This window comes from Pygocentrus nattereri, chromosome 16 (assembly GCF_015220715.1).
Source record: "Pygocentrus nattereri isolate fPygNat1 chromosome 16, fPygNat1.pri, whole genome shotgun sequence".
Lineage (NCBI taxonomy): Eukaryota > Metazoa > Chordata > Actinopteri > Characiformes > Serrasalmidae > Pygocentrus > Pygocentrus nattereri.
In genome coordinates, this window is record NC_051226.1 from 19,673,179 (window position 1) to 19,693,278 (window position 20,100).

General features: G+C 38.6%; 1 protein-coding gene across 22 annotated transcripts in view; it reads left to right on the forward strand.

The window, feature by feature from the left end:
• The window catches only part of nrxn2a (neurexin 2a), a 402,488-nt gene that overhangs the window by 148,904 nt on the left and 233,484 nt on the right, over window positions 1–20,100 (forward strand). For 16 of the 22 annotated variants that reach the window (XM_037545872.1, XM_017698739.2, XM_017698740.2 and 13 more), the window contains 4 exons: window positions 1,084–1,510; window positions 5,133–5,516; window positions 12,614–12,817; window positions 16,034–16,060. In XM_037545872.1, the coding sequence (XP_037401769.1) occupies window positions 1,084–1,510; window positions 5,133–5,516; window positions 12,614–12,817; window positions 16,034–16,060 (1,042 nt within the window). The remainder of the gene's footprint in view (window positions 1–1,083; window positions 1,511–5,132; window positions 5,517–12,613; window positions 12,818–16,033; window positions 16,061–20,100) is intronic. The other 6 variants (XM_037545881.1, XM_017698732.2, XM_037545874.1 and 3 more) reach the window with 1 other exon arrangement.

Below are 20,100 nucleotides of genomic sequence, written 5' to 3' on the forward strand. Positions count from 1 at the left end.
TGTTTGAGGTTTATTAACATTTTGGATTAACCGAGAGCACTGTAGCTGGTCATTAGTAAAACTTGCCTAATAATTGTGCACAGTGTACTAAAGCTCAGCTCTGATAATCATCCATTTTCATCAGTATGGTATGACAGTGGCAATGTTTGCATGGCTGCTTACCATGGCTGGTCACGTACTGCTATGAGGCATAGAATGCCGTTTTTTTCCCAATGCCAACATGTAAACAAAGTATAAGATAGATAGATGCCAGTCCAGCTATAGAACCTAATCTTGTCAGTTACTGTGCTGCAGTGTTGCCTGGTGTATAAACATGTCACTAACAGTGCACCTTTCTAAAAAAAACTTCTATCAAATCTAATCTATTCTTTGTATACACATGGCCTGATTGGAGAAGAAGAAACAGTTTAATCTGCTTAAGAAATGTGTAGGTATGAAAATGCTGGAGTTCTACCTTTTGAAGAGCTAGCATTTCTTCCAAATTATAGGAATGGAACAGCTTTGAAAAGAGGTGCACAGACAAGCATACACAAGGCAGTGTAAAGAGTGTAACTGGCAAAATGATCAAAAATGGTATTCATTACACTGCATGTACCACTTTGGGCAGAGCTTCTGAGATTGAGACTAATTGTTCAGTGTCCAAAATCTGTAGCAAGGAGAAGCCTGATCCTAGATCAGCCCTATGATGCTGTGACACACATTTTGGAAACAAGCCCAACTCAGGAAGGTGAAGCCAGCTTCTTTATATTCATTGCCTTCACTGAAGAAACCATACAGCAATCTGTGATAATAAAACAGTATTGATTGACCATGGGAAAAAAAACTGGCTCCTATTCTTCATTGGATCTGACTGCTATGTTTATGTAATTCACTCATGCGTGCAGGTATTTAAGGGGGAACTGAGTGCAGAAGTGTGCCCCCCAGGCACATATCAGCTGCAATTTGTCTCTACCACTGGGCAGCATGCTACTCCATTTCCACACCCTGTCAGCGTAGAAGCCTGAAAACTGAAAATAGGGCTCTCTCTCTCACTATGCTCTTTCTATATCTCCTTATTCCCATCTCTCTCCCTTTTTCTCCCAGGTGGTGTACACCAATAACGAGTTCAGGCTAGAGCTCTCCCATCTGGCTGAGTTGCATGATCCCAAGGTCACCCTGCATGGCGATCTGACCTTCCGCTGTGAAGATGTGGCTGCTCTGGACCCAGTCAGCTTTGACACACCGACTGCCTATGTCACTCTTCCTCGCTGGAATGCCAAAAAGACTGGCTCTGTCTCCTTTGATTTCCGCACCACGGAGCCCAGTGGTCTGCTGCTGTACAGCCATGGACGAGTGCAGGGGCCCCGAGAGCGCCGGCCCAGGGTGGACTTCTTTGCCATGGAACTGCTGGAGGGCTTTCTGTACCTGCTCATGGACATGGGCTCTGGCAGCATCAAGATGAAGGCCAGCAGCAAGAAGGTGAACGACGGCGAGTGGTGCCATGTGGACTTCCAGAGAGAGGGCCGTAAAGGTAGGAGACACCACTGTCTGAGCCAGGAATGCAACTGCTTAAAGTTAAGCAGGGTTGTTTCACTGTTAGGTTAGGCAAGTCCCAACCATGATTGCTGATTGCTTCATATTTAGGTTAATGTTGGTCTTGTAGAAGGCTTATGTTTTTACCATGTTGACCCTATGCAGTTGTCTATTTTATTAGCATTTTTCAATGTTTCAATGTGTGTGGTCCTGATCTCAACCTGATGTCACATGCCCCTTCCACAGCTTTTTAATACTGTGCATCTCATAATTTCAATCTCTTTGAGTTTGAGCTGCTTAATGAGCAGAAGTGTTGGAAAGTGAATGTTCATCGCTTCTAGTTAAACAAACACAGCAAATCCCATAGAGATGTCAGCAGAAATTAGCATGCAGACTGTAGTTTTTTTTCTAGCCCTGTTAGAAAACTATTATAAAACACAACCACAAACAACAAACAAAACATGTGGTGGCAGATTTGATTTTCTCAAATTCAGAAAATCAGTGTGCAAGTTCTTATTCAGACCTTGCTACACTGTAAAAAGTGGCTTGTCAGATCTGACTAAAAAAATTAGGTGTAGGTGATTTATATAAAACCTGTGTTCAGTATTGTACAAGCATTTGTAAGGATTTTATCTGCAGTTTAGATTTTTCCTGTAGACAATGTTATTTTTCACCTTCAAAATAAAAGCCAAAACATTCATGTTCTGTAGACCAAATTTGGTTCCTTTCGAAATCTATATTTTATAATTAGGCCACTCTGTGGAGTTGAATTATTTCCTGCAGTACTGTGAGAGTCAAACAAGTTTCATATTTTTGAACGAGACTCTCCCTACAGTGCGAAAACTAACCACTTCAATCAGGGATGAAGAGCATGTTTTGAGTCTTCCATTTCAAACAGCGCAAATAAACAGTTTGTGAATTAAAATGTGCATTTTATTAAATGAATTAAAAAGTGTATTCTCTGTAGAGGATGTTAACTTATTTTCAGTTATTTTCAGTCAAAATTGTCATTGACAAATTGTCAAGATTGTCATTTAAATTTTTTTTTACCAGTTGAAGTTAAACAGTCCTGAACTCTGGGAATGCTGCAGCCCTCTCAGCTCACCCACTTTCTGCATTCCTGCTTCCAATGGCTGCTTCCAATGACCTCACAAATTCTCCTGCTTGTACTTGGTTATTTTTTGCTCTGACATCCATCAACTTTATCTTAGCTTTATTAGTGAATGGCCCTTTTGAACATGCACACGTAATTACGTGCCAAAGTTAGGTCACTTAAAGCGCCCAGTGACAAGCTTCTGGAGGCTGCTAATGTCCTTATGAGCTCTATCTGTATCCATTAGCATATCTCTGGGACTTGCTCTCCACTAGTGAAGCTCAGGGACTTTTATTCTCTACTAATCCATCCACTACTAAAGCCTCTCCTCCTCCAGCAAGGTCTGCTGCCTCAGATGTACGACATAAGGGATTACAAATACACAAAAGAGCCAGCAATCAGTGCGAATCACTTTACTTTTCTCTTTACTGTAGCCATATGAATCTACTGTCTTTGTCAATCTGAGCTTATACAATGGGCAGCAGAGGCTCGGGGGTATGGCTCAAATGCCACACCAGCGTCGAGGGTCTCTGGTTCAAAACCCTAAGGGGCCCACTAACTGATGCTGCTCTAATGCTGGAGGGCTACAGCTACTGATGCCCCTACTTTATTTATGAACACAACCTTTGTGCCCTTCAGCATGAGGTTTAAACCCTAGCGGCACCAGGTTATTATGCTCGTGTTACTTACCACTTCTCATTATTATTTAAAGACAACTTTAGCCATGCATTTCCTCTCTGTTCCCTTTTTGGTACCTCTAGGGGTTAAGTAGGCTTCAGCATGCCTTTGGTTTATGTGAATAGCAAGCCGAGTTGAGCTTTGGTTATATAATTTTATAGAAATGTAAATTATTTCTAATGCTTTGTGAGATCTATTCATTGTAATAAACCACACTAGAAAGATAGACATCTCATTGACAGCTACACCCCACCATCCTCTATCCCTCACAGTATCCTTATAACGATGCAGTCATCAACAGTATTTATTGTTATTGTGACAAATTACTTCACAATATGTCACATTGTGCCTTTTTGAGCATATCTTGGATATCGTAAGTACTTAGGAATTACTTCCCAACTGCATATTTTTTATAGAGGCAGCATTATTAGTCCTATTTAATTGGATTTAGCACAGCACAGTGTGAAATATTAAATGCAAATCGTTATATTTATAGTTTCACAGTATTTTTAAAAAGTGGAACTACTTTGTTCTGACTTCCAAATGTCAGAAAAAAATAAATATTGTGATAATATATTATAATAAGTATTGTGTGTATCGTAAAAGCTACCTATAGTATCATGATATATTGTATTTTCCATATCGACCACCTCTGCTCAACGTTTGAATAGCATTGAAAATTGTCATTGTTTTCCTGCTGTAAGCTTACATCTGAAACAGTTCCAAAGGATTGTATCCTGCAAGCTAGCCTAGTTTGCATAGCTAGATAAAATTGACACCACTGAAGTGACTAAATCAAGTATCTTCAAACAGTAAGCCTGTTTCTTTTATCTCAGATTTTTATTAGCCCTTATAAGGTGAAAAGTATTGCTTTTGTTATATAATTCAAACATACTTAAATAATGACAGACTCAGTTACATAGAGAGTTACACAATTACATTTACATTCTCTTTACATTTTGTATTGACAGGTTTGACTTTTTTCTGTCTGCTTTCATGGCAAGAAATAGCATAATTGTGGGAAACATATAATGGCTGGATTCTTTCATGCAAGACTGCACACAAAACAATAACTTTTCATCAAAGGCAAATGATAGTAAAATACCTTTCAAATGTAGTATTCATTAATAAAAGCTTAGAACCTGCACTTCTGACAGAATTTCTCCTCTTGGTTAAATGAGCTACAAGTGTGAAATAATATGGAATTACATTGTGCTTTAGACTTGTGCATTACAAGATGTAGATTTCACTTAATATATTGACAGCAACTCTACTGTTTGGAGTTGTGTCAAAATATTTTGCTAAAATTTTTAATTATTTTATATACAATAATAACAATAAAAAATACAGAATAAAATATAACTGTAAATCATACACCAATATTGTACTGCAATTTTCTGTTCACAGTAGTTCATTAGGTTTTCTGCCTTGAGATTTGATCACTTTTGAAAAACAAGGTGTTCTGGATGTTCATTTTTAATTTTCATGAATGCCTTATTTATTTTATCACAGATGCTTAGCTTGCTATTTATTTAAAATGAGCTTACTAATTATTTGAAACCTGTGAAGCTGTACAGAAGCAGCATATTATTATTTTGGACTTATTTTGTAGATTATACATGATTTTATTTTATTTAAAACATCCATTTCTAAACTTTTGAAGAGTAATCCTGAACCCTTGAGTGGTAGTAGAGTATTAATCATATTTCCCTGATATCAGTGCCAGTGATACCTTTAAATAGTGTTTAAGCTGAGTGATATTTTCTAACATTGTTGGCACCCATGAAAGAAGTAGACCTCCCCATATCCTATATCCTGATTTAAACCCTAACTGTTTTCCTACCTGCAGGCTCCATCTCAGTGAATGGTCGCAGCATGCCCTTCTCCTCCAACGAGGGCAGTGAAATCCTGGATCTGGAAGGGGAGATGTATCTGGGGGGTTTGCCTGAAGACAGTGATGGCCTGCTTCTGCTGCCTGAGGTGTGGACGGCACCACTGCGACTGGGCTTTGTGGGCTGCGTGAGGGATCTGTTTGTGGATGGCCGCAGTAGGGACCTGCGGCGGCTGGCAGAACTACAGAGCGCAGCAGGGGTCAGCAGCTTCTGCACACGCGAAACCCACCGGCGCTGCAGTGCTGAGCCCTGTGCACACGGAGGCCACTGCAGAGAGGGCTGGAATCGCCACATCTGCGACTGCTCCGGCTCTGGCTACCTGGGGCCCAACTGCGAAACCGGTGAGCAAATGGGTTTTGGGTTGAGAGGGGAGCAGTGGTCCACAAGCATGTGCAAGTGAGCATTTTATATGCACATCACGTTTCAAATGAAAATGAAAAGATTTCATGTGTTATTAATAAAATGTTTTTTAACAAAATTAAATATTATCTAATTTTATTATAGGACTTTAAAAATTTAGTATGAACTTACAGAATACAATTCCATAAACTTAGAATCTCAACACAAGCCATGTTGTATAAGTATCAGACTTCATTGCTTTTATAATGCAATGTTAAGTATGAGTCTTAATGGCATGCTTTATTGCTGTGTATAACGAATAAGTGTGATGTACCTTACAGTCTTTCGTGCTATGAAATTTAAGCTATCATTACTGCATATTTTGAAGCTGGCCAGGTCCACTGGTGCTGGCTTATTATGTAAACTGAAAGAGTCGGGGAAGAAAATGAGAATGAGAAACAGTGTGCACACTGTTTTTTGACACAGCCAAACTGTGCCTGCATTCCAGGGATATGTTTTACAAAGGCCCTTTAGAAAGGACACTTCGGAGTTAAATGGGGCAGGGACACAGACTTTGGTCGTTTGCCCTAATTCCCCCACCTCCCCACCCTCAGCACACACACACCGTGTACACATCAGTGGTCACTTCCACCTCATAAAGATGGGAACTGGTCATGTCATAAAATCATAACTGCTAAATGTTTGGGTCATTAGTATGAACTGAGAAATTAATGACTTTAACAAGACAAAGATCCATGGGAAAGGATCAATGCCAGTTTGGTATGTTGTGTCCATGTGGTGTCCAGGGTTCATACAGTCATGAAAATTTTGGAAAGGTCATAAAATGTAAAAGTTTGGTTTCCTTGGCCTGGAAAAGTCATTGAAAAGAATAAGTGGTAGAAAAATCATGGAATTTCCTGGCCTTTCCTCATCATCTTATCACATGTAAAGCACTGAAGAGTCCAGAAGGCAAAAAGCTCAGAGCCCCGAGACGTTGATGTTTCTGCACAAAGACTAGCTTTACTAACATGTTAATATGGAGCTTGGTTAGCTAAGGTGTGACATTCAGGATTTGTGTTGTGGAAGATGTTCTGACACTCAAACACTGAAGAAGACAAATTAACAAATCAAATGTGAAAGGAAAAACACAGCTGCTTCTCACACCAAGACCTGCATGCTCTGTAACTAGCTTCTTCACTGTGAGTCAGCGCTCAGTGTATACTTCGGAGGCCACATAGACATCACATGGTGCAGCTACATTAAGAAGTGATGACTGCTGAGGTAGATCTTTGATTTGATTTCATATGGTCTTTGTTGTACTCTGTGTACTCAAACTTGTGAGCTAACTCTTGTTACATCCCTCTCCTAAATACTGAAAAAACTTCACCAAAAGTCACTGACATTGCAGATGTGGACTAAAATCACTGAGAAAATTTGGTAGTCTAATAAATACATTATCTCCCCACATCATGTAAAACTAATCCATCCCAAACTGAACTTCAGTTAGACCATTCATTCTGCTGGATAAATAAATATGTCTTTGTTATTGGTAATTTAATTACACCTGGTCTTGTAAATTCCATCTTTTGCCATGGAACAATTATGGAATTCCACAACTTTGGAATTAAAATTAATGGAATTTAAAACATTTATGGACCCTGGATTTATCATAACTCACACTCTGGAAACATAGAACCTACCGACCTTTACTTCTAATAGAACATAACTTTTGCAAAGGCTACATTTCATGTCATATAAATTGACCAGGGGAGTCCAAGCCTATGAAAACCTTTGCTTATGATTGTATGGTGTCCTTGAAAGACTTGAGGCTGAAGCTTTAGCATTAGCTGGACAATAGTTAGCTTAGCCTAAGTTAGCTGTGTTAGTTATAGCAGTGGCTCTCAATCTACTCTCCAGATTGTCACATTTTTGCTTGATCAAGCCCCAGCCCATAGAAAGAGAGCAAAAATGTGAACCATTGTGGGGGCCTTGAAAACTGGTTTGAGAGCTTGGTTCTATAAAGAAGCATGAACACTAAAGGAATCCTTTGCATGATTAAATGGTTCTTTACATCATGAAAGGGTTCTTTAGAATGTGCTGTATGGTTCTTTTTGAAAAGGGCTCTGTATAGCACCCAAAATAAAAAAAAAAAGATTCTATATAGAACCATCAGCAGCACATTCTGAAGAACATTTTGTGATGTAAAGAACCCCTTAATCATGCAAAGGGTTCTTGGAGTGTTCATGAATCTTTATAGACCAATTTCTTTACTAAAGAACCCTTGAGGAACCACTTTTTTAGGAGTGTAAAGTAAATGTGCCAGCAACGATTGAGCTTTCTTTTGCGCTATAACTCTTTTATCTGTACCATATAAAATCATCAATAATATAGGCTTTTTAAAAAAAATTTAATTTTTAAAAATTGCAGTGTAAGCTCATATAAATGCTATGTTCAAAGATTGGCTCAAAGCATCTGACAAATATTTGTGACAGACCACTACAAACGTTTAAAAATGCAATGTCAGGTTAAATGAATACATTATAGACCGTTAAAGACTATCAATTAAGGAAAAACGCTCTTGGTGCCTCAGACAGGGGCAAGGCTGGGGCTGCACACATTGTAAACATGTTGTGTGGACCACTGGAGAAGAGGGACAGAGATTTGGGGCATCATAAACCCTGCTGTCTCTGATCTGAGCAGAAATGAGTTATGCCACGCTGCTCTGCTGTTGTGGCGTGTTTGTGAATCACAGTGGCTCACAGTAACGGAATCCTATTCACAGTGACTCAAAATCAGAGATCCCTTTGTTTGTTTTAGTTATTTATTTATTTGTTTTCCTTCTGATACATTTCTAACTCACTTCTGCCCTCTTGTGTCTTTTGGTGGAATTTTAGATTGACTCTATCATGTCCAGTATTATCATATGAGAAAGTGACAGTGACCAGAAACAAGTTTGATAGCTTGCTCAGAACATTGGTGCTTCAGATAAGTGGCTAGTTTTTAAAGCTGTCGTACTGAGGGATTATGTGAATTTGAGTAGGAACATGCTATAAAAAGGATCTGAGTAATTTAATTCTTGTTATGATTATTATTGATAAGCATTTTTTTTGTTTCTCAAAACAGTAAAATTTTCTAATCATTCGATACTTTTTTAAAGCTCCTTGTATGAGCTCATTAATTCTAATTGGTTGCTTTACCTCAGTCAGTGGTGATACTGTGGGAATGACAGCATTGTCTTTGAATATTTTATTGAATTTAATTTTGTCTGTGTGTGTGTGTGTGTGTGTGTGTGTGTGTGTGTGTGTGTGTGTGTGTGTGTGTGTGTGTGTCTGTGTGTGTGTGTGTGTGTGTGTGTTGTAACATTGAATCTGTCTTGCAACATTTGCTTCCCAGTTTTGTTCACTGTGCTAATATATTCTGAATATATTCAATTAATTTAATATATTAATGACACAATTCTGAGTGGCATGCTGTTATGTGCTGAGAAATTGAAGAATACATGGAGTTGTTGAGTCCTGCTGCTGGTGTGTACAACTTTTTGAATGTTCGGACCTTGCAGGATGATTTCAGCTTTTTCCTCAGTTAGTCAACTTTATGCTATCAGATTTTCCTGGTAGCATAAATTACATTTTCAGTTTGACGGTGAGAAAATAAAAAGGAGGGACAGTTCTAGTTTCATGTATTTTGACCATGGTAACTGTTGTTCAGTAATAAACTATGGCAGATATCTTCAAATTTGGACCTTGTCTCCAGTTTCTAGTCCTGTATTTTGTAGAACTGCTGATGGAGTTGGTTGGCCATGTAAGGCTAGACCTACCAGTGTCTGCAAAATCCAAGACTGGAAACTGGGTTCAGCTCTGAACTATGGTAATGCTGACTGAAAAAAATGGGTTGCTTACTAATTAACTTTGTAAACCATGTCAGAAAGTCATACCTACCACAAAAGTAGCCTACCACGTTTAGTAAAGCTATGGTAAACTATGAAACATTCAATAAGGATAATGGTCAGCATGCATGGGAATACATTGCAATAGTCCTATAAAAGGTTTATATTTCTTGCATTCCTCCTCATAAGATTTGTCCCTCATCGCTTTTTAGAAATAAAGCCATAAGTAAAAAGGGTTTCAAATGCTCTTAGTCTAGTGGCTTAAGCAGGGATATGTTTACTGCAGGCAATTCAGTGGTTATATGAGACCATAATTCATATTCATATTAAATATTTTGGTTCTAAAAAGAGCCCCGTGGCTATAGCCCAATAGCCAGACCCCAAAAAAACCCTGGGCCAAATCCAGTTCTGGAGAGACAGACAGCATATGCCATACGTTATATATGGATGGCTGTTTAAAAATCTGATGCACTATATGTAGCAAGGTAGCCTGCATTTAAATAGATCGTATGCCTATATAAATCAGATCCTACCTATCACCTGATAGTGCTATTTCCATAACCCATCCCTGCTTTTAATCCCTGGGATTAAACGATGCTTGTGTTGATGTGGTGGACTCACTTGACACTTGCTAGCCCCTGGTCAAGTTTTACGCACCAGTAGGCAAGTAAGTAGTAGAATTGTGTAGATAGCAGCAGCAGCCAGCTGCCTCTGTTGGCCAGACCAAGCAAAATGTGAGACATCTGCCCATCTTCCAGGTTTTTCTTTGGACTTTCTTTTGTGTTTTTAATTCACAGTTAAAAACAAGTACATATCCAGTGGTAGCTCCAGCTAGGGACAGGCCACCAAAAATGATGTCTGATCACCCTAGTTCTATGTGGTGTGTTTGGCCGGTTAACTAAACTGCTACAGTCCCACACACCACAGAACAGGCTCGATTTCAGCTTACTGTCACTCTTTCTCATTTGCTCTCTCAGACATTACTTCATATCATCTAAACTTTTGTCAGCAGATCACCAGTTAGTCAGAATCAAACCTGTATGATTGTGATTGCACTGTGTCTGTAATCTGCTCACTAAGGTAACATTAAGTAAGCTGCAGATCTAGACTCCAAAAGCAGGTTTAATTTCACCTTTCTGTCCCTTCAGTTCCAACTGCTTGAATTCACCTCTCAGAACTGATTCATTATCATTTAAATTCATCTAAATTACTAGATGACAGATAACGTAAAGGAAAACATACCTGTGTGCATTAGTTTAGCGCTAACTAACGTTTTGTCATGTTCAGACAAAACACGCTAGCTATGTCATGCTAGCTACGCTAATAGCCAGTGCTAACCAGCTCCACTCTCCTAGTTTGCAGTACTGTTGAGTATTTATTGATTGTTAGATAGATGCTTTGACATTAAATCGTGTATTGAAAATCGTGCACTGAGTTGGTGAGGTTTTTTTTGAAAACACATATGATGAGACAAGGAGCATCATTCTTTTACATCACTTAAGACACCCCTTACCCCTGGTAACACCTTATTCTGTGGTAATATTTGGAGACAGTTTGATGGTATTAAAAAAGGGATACCACACAGTGCTATGCTAATATAAAGACAGAATTAGGTATAGATTACAGCCGATTGCAACAAATTATTTGTTAGCTCGTTCATATCATTACTTCCGTTTGGTTATCCATGGATAACCCACGAATTTATTCTTTCGTAGTGACTGCAAGGGCAATCAAGCTTTGGCAGTTTGTTAGCCAGGGGTATCACTAGACCCAAATTTACAGTGGTATATGCCCCAGTAAACTGCTGACATGCCCAACTGTAACCATGGGAAAGAAGTCATTAGGTTAGCTATAAAGGTTCTGGTTAAACCTTGATTTGGGCTGAACAATACATAAAACAATATGTGAAAATTTGCTACAGACACACTACACTACACAGCATCTTTACAACTTTGTTTTTAATGTGCACTGTTCTGCCTGACCACCAAATAGGTTGGGCTGTGCCCAGCTTAATGTAGAATGTGCCCCAGTACACCCAGCAGTCTAGAAAAAAACCTGGTGTTAGCAAAAATCTAATTCTACCTAATGAGGAATTGTAAGGCATAACATAGTTTTTGGCAAAATAAGCCTGTGTCTGGTGACAGTTAACCAAGTTACCATGGTAACAGCTTCGAGTGGCAGTAAAGATTCATATACTACTGGTTCATGAAACGGTTGGGTCAATACACTAGTATTCCCACACATGAACAGAACTAAACTTTTAAAAAAGCTGCTCAGAGGTAATGACAGTGTCAGAATTTAGTGAAAGGAGCTGTGCAGTGAGTGCAACAAGCAACGTAGCAACAAACTGCTTGTTAAGGAACTATTATTTTTCAGGAGGAATTGCTGACATTAAAACATATTAAATAACATGCTCACAACCCAATTTTTTTAACTGTTGTGTAAAAGCAATAAAACACTCAAGATCATGTATCACCATGATATTATTTCATGATAACACACTCCCTCTCATGTTCTATTGCTTAAGTATATTTTAGGGCATGGGTGCTCAGTCCTGGTCCTGGAGATCTACCACACTGGAGAGTTCAGATCCAACACAGCTGGCTCTATTATTTAGATGCTCCTAAAGACCTTCATTAACTGATTCAGGTGTGTTTGATTAGAGGTTTAACTCTGCAGGGATGTAGATCTCCAGGTCCAGGATTGGGCACACCTGTTTCAGGGCATCCTCAAACCCCAGCATCAGATTCCACACATCAGGAAAAATCATGACTCATACATCAGCTGAAATGAGCCTTGGACAACGTCAGATGAATTTGCTTTGGAGAAGAAGGCATGAGGCTACGACGCCACAGGACAGTGATGTTTGTGTTACATTCTAAATTGTGTTCTTGGTTACTGGATTGATTATAGTTTTGTGGCCAAATTAAGATGTCTTCATACCACGACCACAACTTCACACTACAAAACACACCTGAACACCACTTTTATTATATTCTTTTATTTAACAAAGACTAAGCTTCAACTCACTTGCTATCACTGTGTTTACTCCTGTGTCTGCTCCTGTTTAAGACACTGTCTCTAAATTACTGGACAACAAGGTAAAGCAAAGGAAAACAAACCCTGGCAAAGCATGGATAAATAACATCAGATAAATAACAATAAAACAAGGCAGGCTTTGTTGACCTCTCTCTTCTCCTTCGCTGCTTTTAGAGTCCACGGTGCTGAGCTATGATGGCAGCATGTTCCTGAAGGTGCTGATGCCTCGCGCCATGCACACCGAGGCGGAGGACGTCTCATTGCGTTTCATGTCCCAGAGGGCCTATGGCCTACTCATGGCCACCACCTCCTCAGAGTCCGCAGACACCCTGCGCCTGGAGCTTGACGGGGGAAGAGTTAAACTCACCGTCAACCTAGGTAACCTTTGACCTCTGATCGTTGGCACTTCTAAGGGCATTAACAGTGTTGAAAGATGAGTCAGCAGGGGTCACTGTTTGCTGACGGTGACCATTGGGTGTTATCACGTGGGGTCTTGTGGTTCCCAGGATTCATTTCATCCTCTGGATCATTTCTCTTCTCATCTCTTCTCTTCTCTTCTCTTCTCTTCTCTTCTCTTCTCTTCTCTTCTCTTCTCTTCTCTTCTCTCTTTGCAGCCTTCAATGCCTAGCATGTCTGCAGCTCTGGAGCAGACAGCCAGAGAGACCAGCTCACTTTTGGATTTAGAGTACTGGATAATAAGACTTTGAACTGTAAAATCCGATGGTGTTATTATAAGCTCCCCATTGTCCCCAGAGCTGTGGCTGATGCTGTGCCTGCTGTCTGCGGCTAAATACACACTGGAGTGTATGGAGTTGTAGTTCAGCAGTGCTGAGAGCAGAGCCTTCATATCCACTCTGCTATACTCTGCTATAAGGGCAGGGAAAATGACCACATTTTCATGCACATTCCAATATTATGTAAATAGCATTCTGGTTCTGACACTGCTTGCATAAACATCTTATTTCTCAGTAGCATATCCCAGTTAAGCTCTTATTCCAAACCCAGAATAAAATAGATTGCACATACCTCTAATAACCTAAAAATGGAAAGCATGAAAACATCTTAAAACATTTGATGCGGTTGGAGCATGCACGTATTTGCAAAATGCAGCAGGGATTGAAGTATAAACGGCATACATTCTTGTGCCTATGGCTGCAAATTGAGATGCCCCAATTAGTGGCTTTATGCTCTGTCTCATATAGACTATGCACCAACATAGTGATTAGAAAGATTGTTTAGAGGAACAAAAATTGCATTAGTGCATTAGAAAAACTTGGAAGCTGAATGTAATATATTCTGCTCTCCTTCAATTTTACTCCAGTCCAAATTGTGGCTGACGCAAGCAGTCATGTTCGCTCTATTTATGGGTCTTATACTGAGTCTTCAGCTAACCATATAAAGGGAATAATAGGGGCTTACATGTTACATGGAGCATATAAATGCCATGGTCATAAAGGGGTCTTGCCAAGAAATAGAGGCATAATTATGACAGCAGCGCATGTTTATGTGTGTATGTATGTGTGGTCAGTGCAGTTGATCAGTGATGCTGGTCCCTGGCTGTCTGTGCTCACTCTTCTGTAGCGGTTGACAACTGGAGAGCTCACCACAGCCAAAAGTGCTTTCGCTATTTGTACGATTCTGACTCATTATTACTTCTACACAAAAAGGCCCTATAAAATATGCCACCTAAAACAGCATTTCTCTGCTTCTGTGGGCTGTATGAGTCCCTAGCTTTGTCTAAAGGCAGGGTAAAAAAGTTATTTAGTTATTTTAATTAATATTTTTTGTACTTGCTGGCCTTAGCTTGCTTCCTGCCTTCAAGTCATTTCAACAGCCAGTTTAAGGAAAGGAAGGTTTATGTATGAAAAGAATTATCTCTGTCCCTGTTTCTCAGGCTACTAAACAGAATGGGTCATTATACTGAGTAAATGATTTCTATTGAATTCCTTCCAGTGAGAAAAGCTCTCTATATCTCTGTGTATCTACTGCTGGAGCAGAAAACGAGAATAGTCATGGTTTGTTAATTCAGTGCTGTTGCACTTGGCTGTTGGTGCAGACTGCCCTTTCCTTCCCAATTATTGGCTCCATCCACTTCACAGGACTTAGAAAGGGCACAATGATTTCCTCTCCAGGTAGCTCAAGCTTTTTTGAGGGAAAGTACTGATGCAATGTATTGGAGATGAATACTGATCCTTGATAAAATCCACAAAGTATGAAAAGCAAATATTTCGATTTGATTACAGTTGTTTAGGAAATCTCACAATGTGATTAGATATGACTATTTGGATATAGCTCAGAATTATTTTTAATAATGCACAAATGTAGCTATTAACAGTTTAGTGACATGTAGCCTTACTTACAGTATATACAGTACAATAAAGACATTTCTCTGTAGTCACAAACAGTATTTTGCCACAAACTGAAAAATTGAAGGAAAATATATATATATATACTTTTTAATATTGTATATGTTAAACCATGTACTTAACCTCTGCTTCAATAAAATATATATTCAATGATATATGTATATCAGATTACTGTGCAAAAGTCAGAGACCATTTATTAATTTAATTTCTAGTTAAAGTTATTAATTGTTCAGCATCAGGAAAAACGCAGGAAACATATTCGACAGAAAATTGCACATAAGCCTTCACATCTAAATATGATTTTATTTTTCAGGATGTAGTTTTTTAAAGAAATCTGCAGAGGTACTTTGTGTTTTAGAAGTCACATTTTCTTCTTCTCGCGATACAAGTAATCCTAAACACATTCAGTGATATTGAGGTCTGGACTCTGAGAACACCAGCAGCTTCTTTGTTTGATTTATACATGTTTCCTTTTCTCAGTAACAATTTCTTAACAGTTAATCCTTCCAGAAATAACATGTTGAGTTGTCTTTTCACAGTGGAAGGATGGACAGAAACATTTGTGGATTTTTTCAGATCTGAAGCAAAGTTGAAAGCTTTGACTAGTGTTTTTTCAGCTTTCGTGGTCTTCCATGTCTGTGGTCGTCCCACTGGGAGTCCCATTTTTGAGTTTCTCCTTATATCTCCTTCTCCTTATATATCTTATATCTAATCTACTCTGAAATAATCTCCTGAAAAATAAATAACTTCTACTTAATGGTCGTTTGGTATGGAAAAAAAATAATGAAGGGTGACTTTTGCACAGTATACCATATATTAAAAAACATTTGTACTTAAATCAAGTACTTGTACATGTACTTGATTTAAGTGAAAAGTCAGTGCATAATTTATTAATAATATATTATTATATTTTATTATAATATGCATCAGGTTATTTTTACACTCCTAATAAGAATGCGCGCTGTGAGAAGTTTGATTCATTGGACTCTTGAGTTTCCAAAGCAGAGCTTTACTTGGAGAGGATGTATTGGCCTTTTGTGCTCTTGTGTTTGTGGATGGGGAATTGTGTGAAAGGGGCAGGTTTGACTCTCAGCTTGTCCCCGGATGGTGTGCTTTATAAAATGCTATTTGACTGTCTGCAGATTATACCTTGAAGGATGTTCTTTAAAAAAAGTGATTTCTTTACTTTTTTTTTTAATCTCACCATCTCATTCTCTTTCTCCACCAGATTGTATCGGGATAGACTGTAACCTTAGTAAGTGCTTCCTTTATTCATACACAAAATGTTTCTCCTGAAAGACTGTGTCTGTCATAGAATCCAAAGCCATTCTGTTTCTGCCTGTCATTCCCTTCTTTCTCTCGCTTTCTCTGCTATTAACCTCTTGTCTGACTGTGTTCCCTCTCTGCATCTTTCTCTCTCTCTCCCTTCCTCTCTCTCTCTTTCTCTCCCCCTCTGACTTTCAAACTCTTTTGTTCTGCACAACACACCAAATTGCTAGAGTGTTTCAAATTAAGCATAACCATACATTTAACGCTTCTTTTTATAGCAGCCTGAGTTCCTCACAGTTTTTCGAACACTAAGTTGGTTTATGATCCCCTGAGCCTCAGCTCAGTAAGAGAATTCCACTGCAGAGTCAGAATACAACTATAGTGTTGTGCATTAGGCATGTGCCAGAGTAAAGCTTGAATTTAAGTGCTGTAGGAAGCTGTGTTAATAAATGGTGCAAGATGAAGTCGTGATTTGCTTGTGTTGCCATTGAAAGGTAAGTAAAGTGAGTGAGATTGTGTGTGTGTTGAGGGCTGTCAGTTACCTTTATTTGTTGTTTAGTAAATAAACAAACCTCTTCCAAGATAAGTTAAAAAAACCACACATCTTAAAAAAAAAAATCTGAAATTCATAAATACATAAAACATCCCCATGTCATTTACCCTTCATGCCCACATACCTTATCCACCATGTTTGTGAAGAACCTGTGCGCATACAGTACAGACAATACAGAACGAGACGGTGACACAGTTGTTGTTTTGGCTTTGTGTTCCAACACATTAGATTAGAAACTAAACAGTCAGTAGTGCATATTGATGAAATATATTTCAATTTACAGTAGAGGATTCATGGAGAAATCACATATATTTTATACAGTCTGCTCATTGCAAGGAGCTGTGTGTAATTAGATGATTGGTTGCTCAGTTGTTTTGTCATTATCCTCATTCTTCCCTCATATGTTATCAGAATTAGCATTGATAGGAGTTTGCACATGAACATCCCATCAACTCGTAATTACAAGGGTAATTTCTGGAATAATATTGGACAGTCCACTGTAAATGTTTTGTAGATGCTTCTCTTGCAATTAACTTACATTCTACTCATCATCTTTTTAATTCAGCTTAATGTACCTTCACCCCAACCTCAACTCTAACTCTAACGGTCACCCTGGTCCTAAGTCTAACCCTGGTGCTCATTCAAAGCCTAACCCTAACACTATTGAGAATGAACTGACATTTAACAGATAGTTTGTTGAAAAAAATGAATATCTACAGATAATCTATTGGGCTGATCCAAATAAAATGAGACCTTATCTTACTTCTGTAAATTACAGCCAAACAGAAATTCAGGTTACAGTTTGCTCAAAAGTAGAAATAGTTATACAGATAAAGATGCTGCTACTTGTCACAAAAACTCGTACATTGTACATGGTGAGGAGTGGGCATTCTAGCAGTCATCATGCAGTTAAACACTGGTGTAGATACCATAGATACCAAGATACCATTACTGTCCAGAAAGTAAATCAGAGCTGCAAGCAGAAAATGCTTAAGAATAAAGGTACATCATCATCATCTCTGAAATGCGGTGGCATGGAAATGTTTGGCTACCAGTCTTTATTGGCATCTTTATCAATGATATGAATGGTGATGGCAGTAGGAGGCATTCTGAACAGAACAGAAGCATCTAAAGTGCTGACCAAACACCTCAAAACAGTGATCCATTAACACTGAGTGCCAAGAAGGAGAATGTTGACTAGTAGAGTTAATCATTCAACATTTCTGTTTCTGAAGACATGATGGAAAACAAAATGCACTGTAAAAAAGCAGGCATGACAGTGTCTGGTAAGATATATAGGTCATGAGCTTCAGTTAGTCATCAGTTACAAAGGTAAAGGTAGTTACATCATTTGCAACCAGACATTATACACAACAGTAGATAAGTATACTATAAATAAATATATATGACCCCATGAGTGAAAAGTATATGCATACAAATACTAATTACTCTGTAGTTCACACAATAGCTGTTGTTTTCCTGTGAATTCTGAGTGAAACCAGCAAAAATTGCATAACCATCCTGATACTGACACGCTGCACTACAATTACAATTATAATGTGAGCTAAATTTACACGTTTAGCTGAGTTGAATGTGCACATTTGCTGTATCTCCTATATAGCCAAACCTAATGACAGAGTCTTTATGTCTTGTTTTTCAAAAGGTAAAAACTAAGCAAACTCAAACTAAAAGAGAAAGCAGCAAGGTTACATTTTTGATGTACATCATCATACTTTCAAATAAACTATAAGCAGAGCTGTTTTTCATGTTCAGTCCTATATGATGTAAGCCTATACCATAAGATCATATAGTAAATATCCTGCTGCAAACCACCAGATGGCAACATTCACCAGTTAAAAACACTGCTGTTTTTTTGGTCTGAAACGAGGTTTTCCTTTACTGAAGAGTGAGGCTGTGTTCATGGTAATTGAAGAAATTTGTCTGATTGTAGTGTTAAAATGTGGGCAGAAACTGTGTAGGTTAATTATTTTTTGGAGATTTTGTTTTCAGTTTTGTGTCAGTGAAAACATTAAACATGTATTGTGACACCCTGCTTGAAGCTTTTAACATGAGGACACTGAGTTAAAATATCCACATGGTGAGTGGCTGGTCTTGTGGACTGCATATTCCCCCTGACACTCCCTCCCGTTTGTCATTGGGTGTGACAAGCATATTTAGACTGATGGAAGTTTTAATGATGGTAAAATGTTAATTGACTTTTAAATAGACAGAAATCACCGGTAGTTAAAGTAAATTACACTAAATTAGAGCCCTCTGCCATCTGGTAGAAGTCCCTTTTTTGACCTCACCATGTTGTGCATTTTAAATAGCTTAGCTCTGACTTACGGGCGCTCATACTAGAAAAAGTAATTTCATAGAAATTTAACTGCAGATGACACTTCCTCCTAAGAGCTTTGCATAATGCAGTTGTCTGCCTAAAATTACACACAATATACAAGGTTTGTCTACAGTGTCAGTGAAAAATATTGAATAAAAAAATGGCTACTTCAAATACATAGTAGGCTTTTCATAGCCTTTTGGAATCTGCCTTTTTCAGCCCCAACCGAAACTTAACTTACAGGAGACCTAGCTAACAAAACTGCATTTTCCTTGCCTGATCACATACTTTCACATCGGTTTGGGTTGTGGACTGCTCTCAGCACAGCAGTGACACCAACATTATATTGATTGTAAGAATCTATCAGCTATGGCTGTTTGGCTGGAGTTTTACGCATCTTGATGTCAGTGCTGCCAAATTCTGCCAACCAAAAAAATCCAGCCAAAAATGGTCCTATGGTCCGAAACACAAAGGGCTAGAGCATGAATAATGCAAGTTGAACATGGAAAAAGATGAGCTATAATCCCTGACATGTAGGTGCATTAAACATTTGTAGTAGAATATGTATTGTGGCAAGACAGTGGTATACCCCCTCTAAAACTCACCCAAATTCCTTTAATTCCTTTAAGAGTATAATCAATTGCACAACAAGCAAAACAAGTTAGCTAGCAAAATGCTTTTTCCCTTGCAAGAGGTAATGTTCATTTTTACCACGTTCTCCCCACATACGACACACGGTATTACACATTATCAGCTTAATTGGAGTTTTTTGGGGCTTTTTAGCTATCCCAACTAATGACAGGTTTGTTATCTGTTTGACAACCCACTACTGCCCCCTAAGTTGAGGCCTTTTTCTCCACATGCAGTTTGTTCCCACCCTATTAAGTCCATGTTCCAACCCATGTTTAGTTCAGAATATCATATGTCTCCAGACATTGTCTCCAGACGTCCTTGTTATCAGATCACGTCTGTCACTAAGAGAGTCCAATATTTGTAGTCTTGGAATATTTGGAAAAATGAGTGGATGAACCTACATGACATACATGACCTACATTGCTGAACAGGTCACTAGTGGAACTGTGCTGCCATCTAAAACTCTGGGCAGTTTGGAAGAAAGTTAAAGATTTGCCCTGAA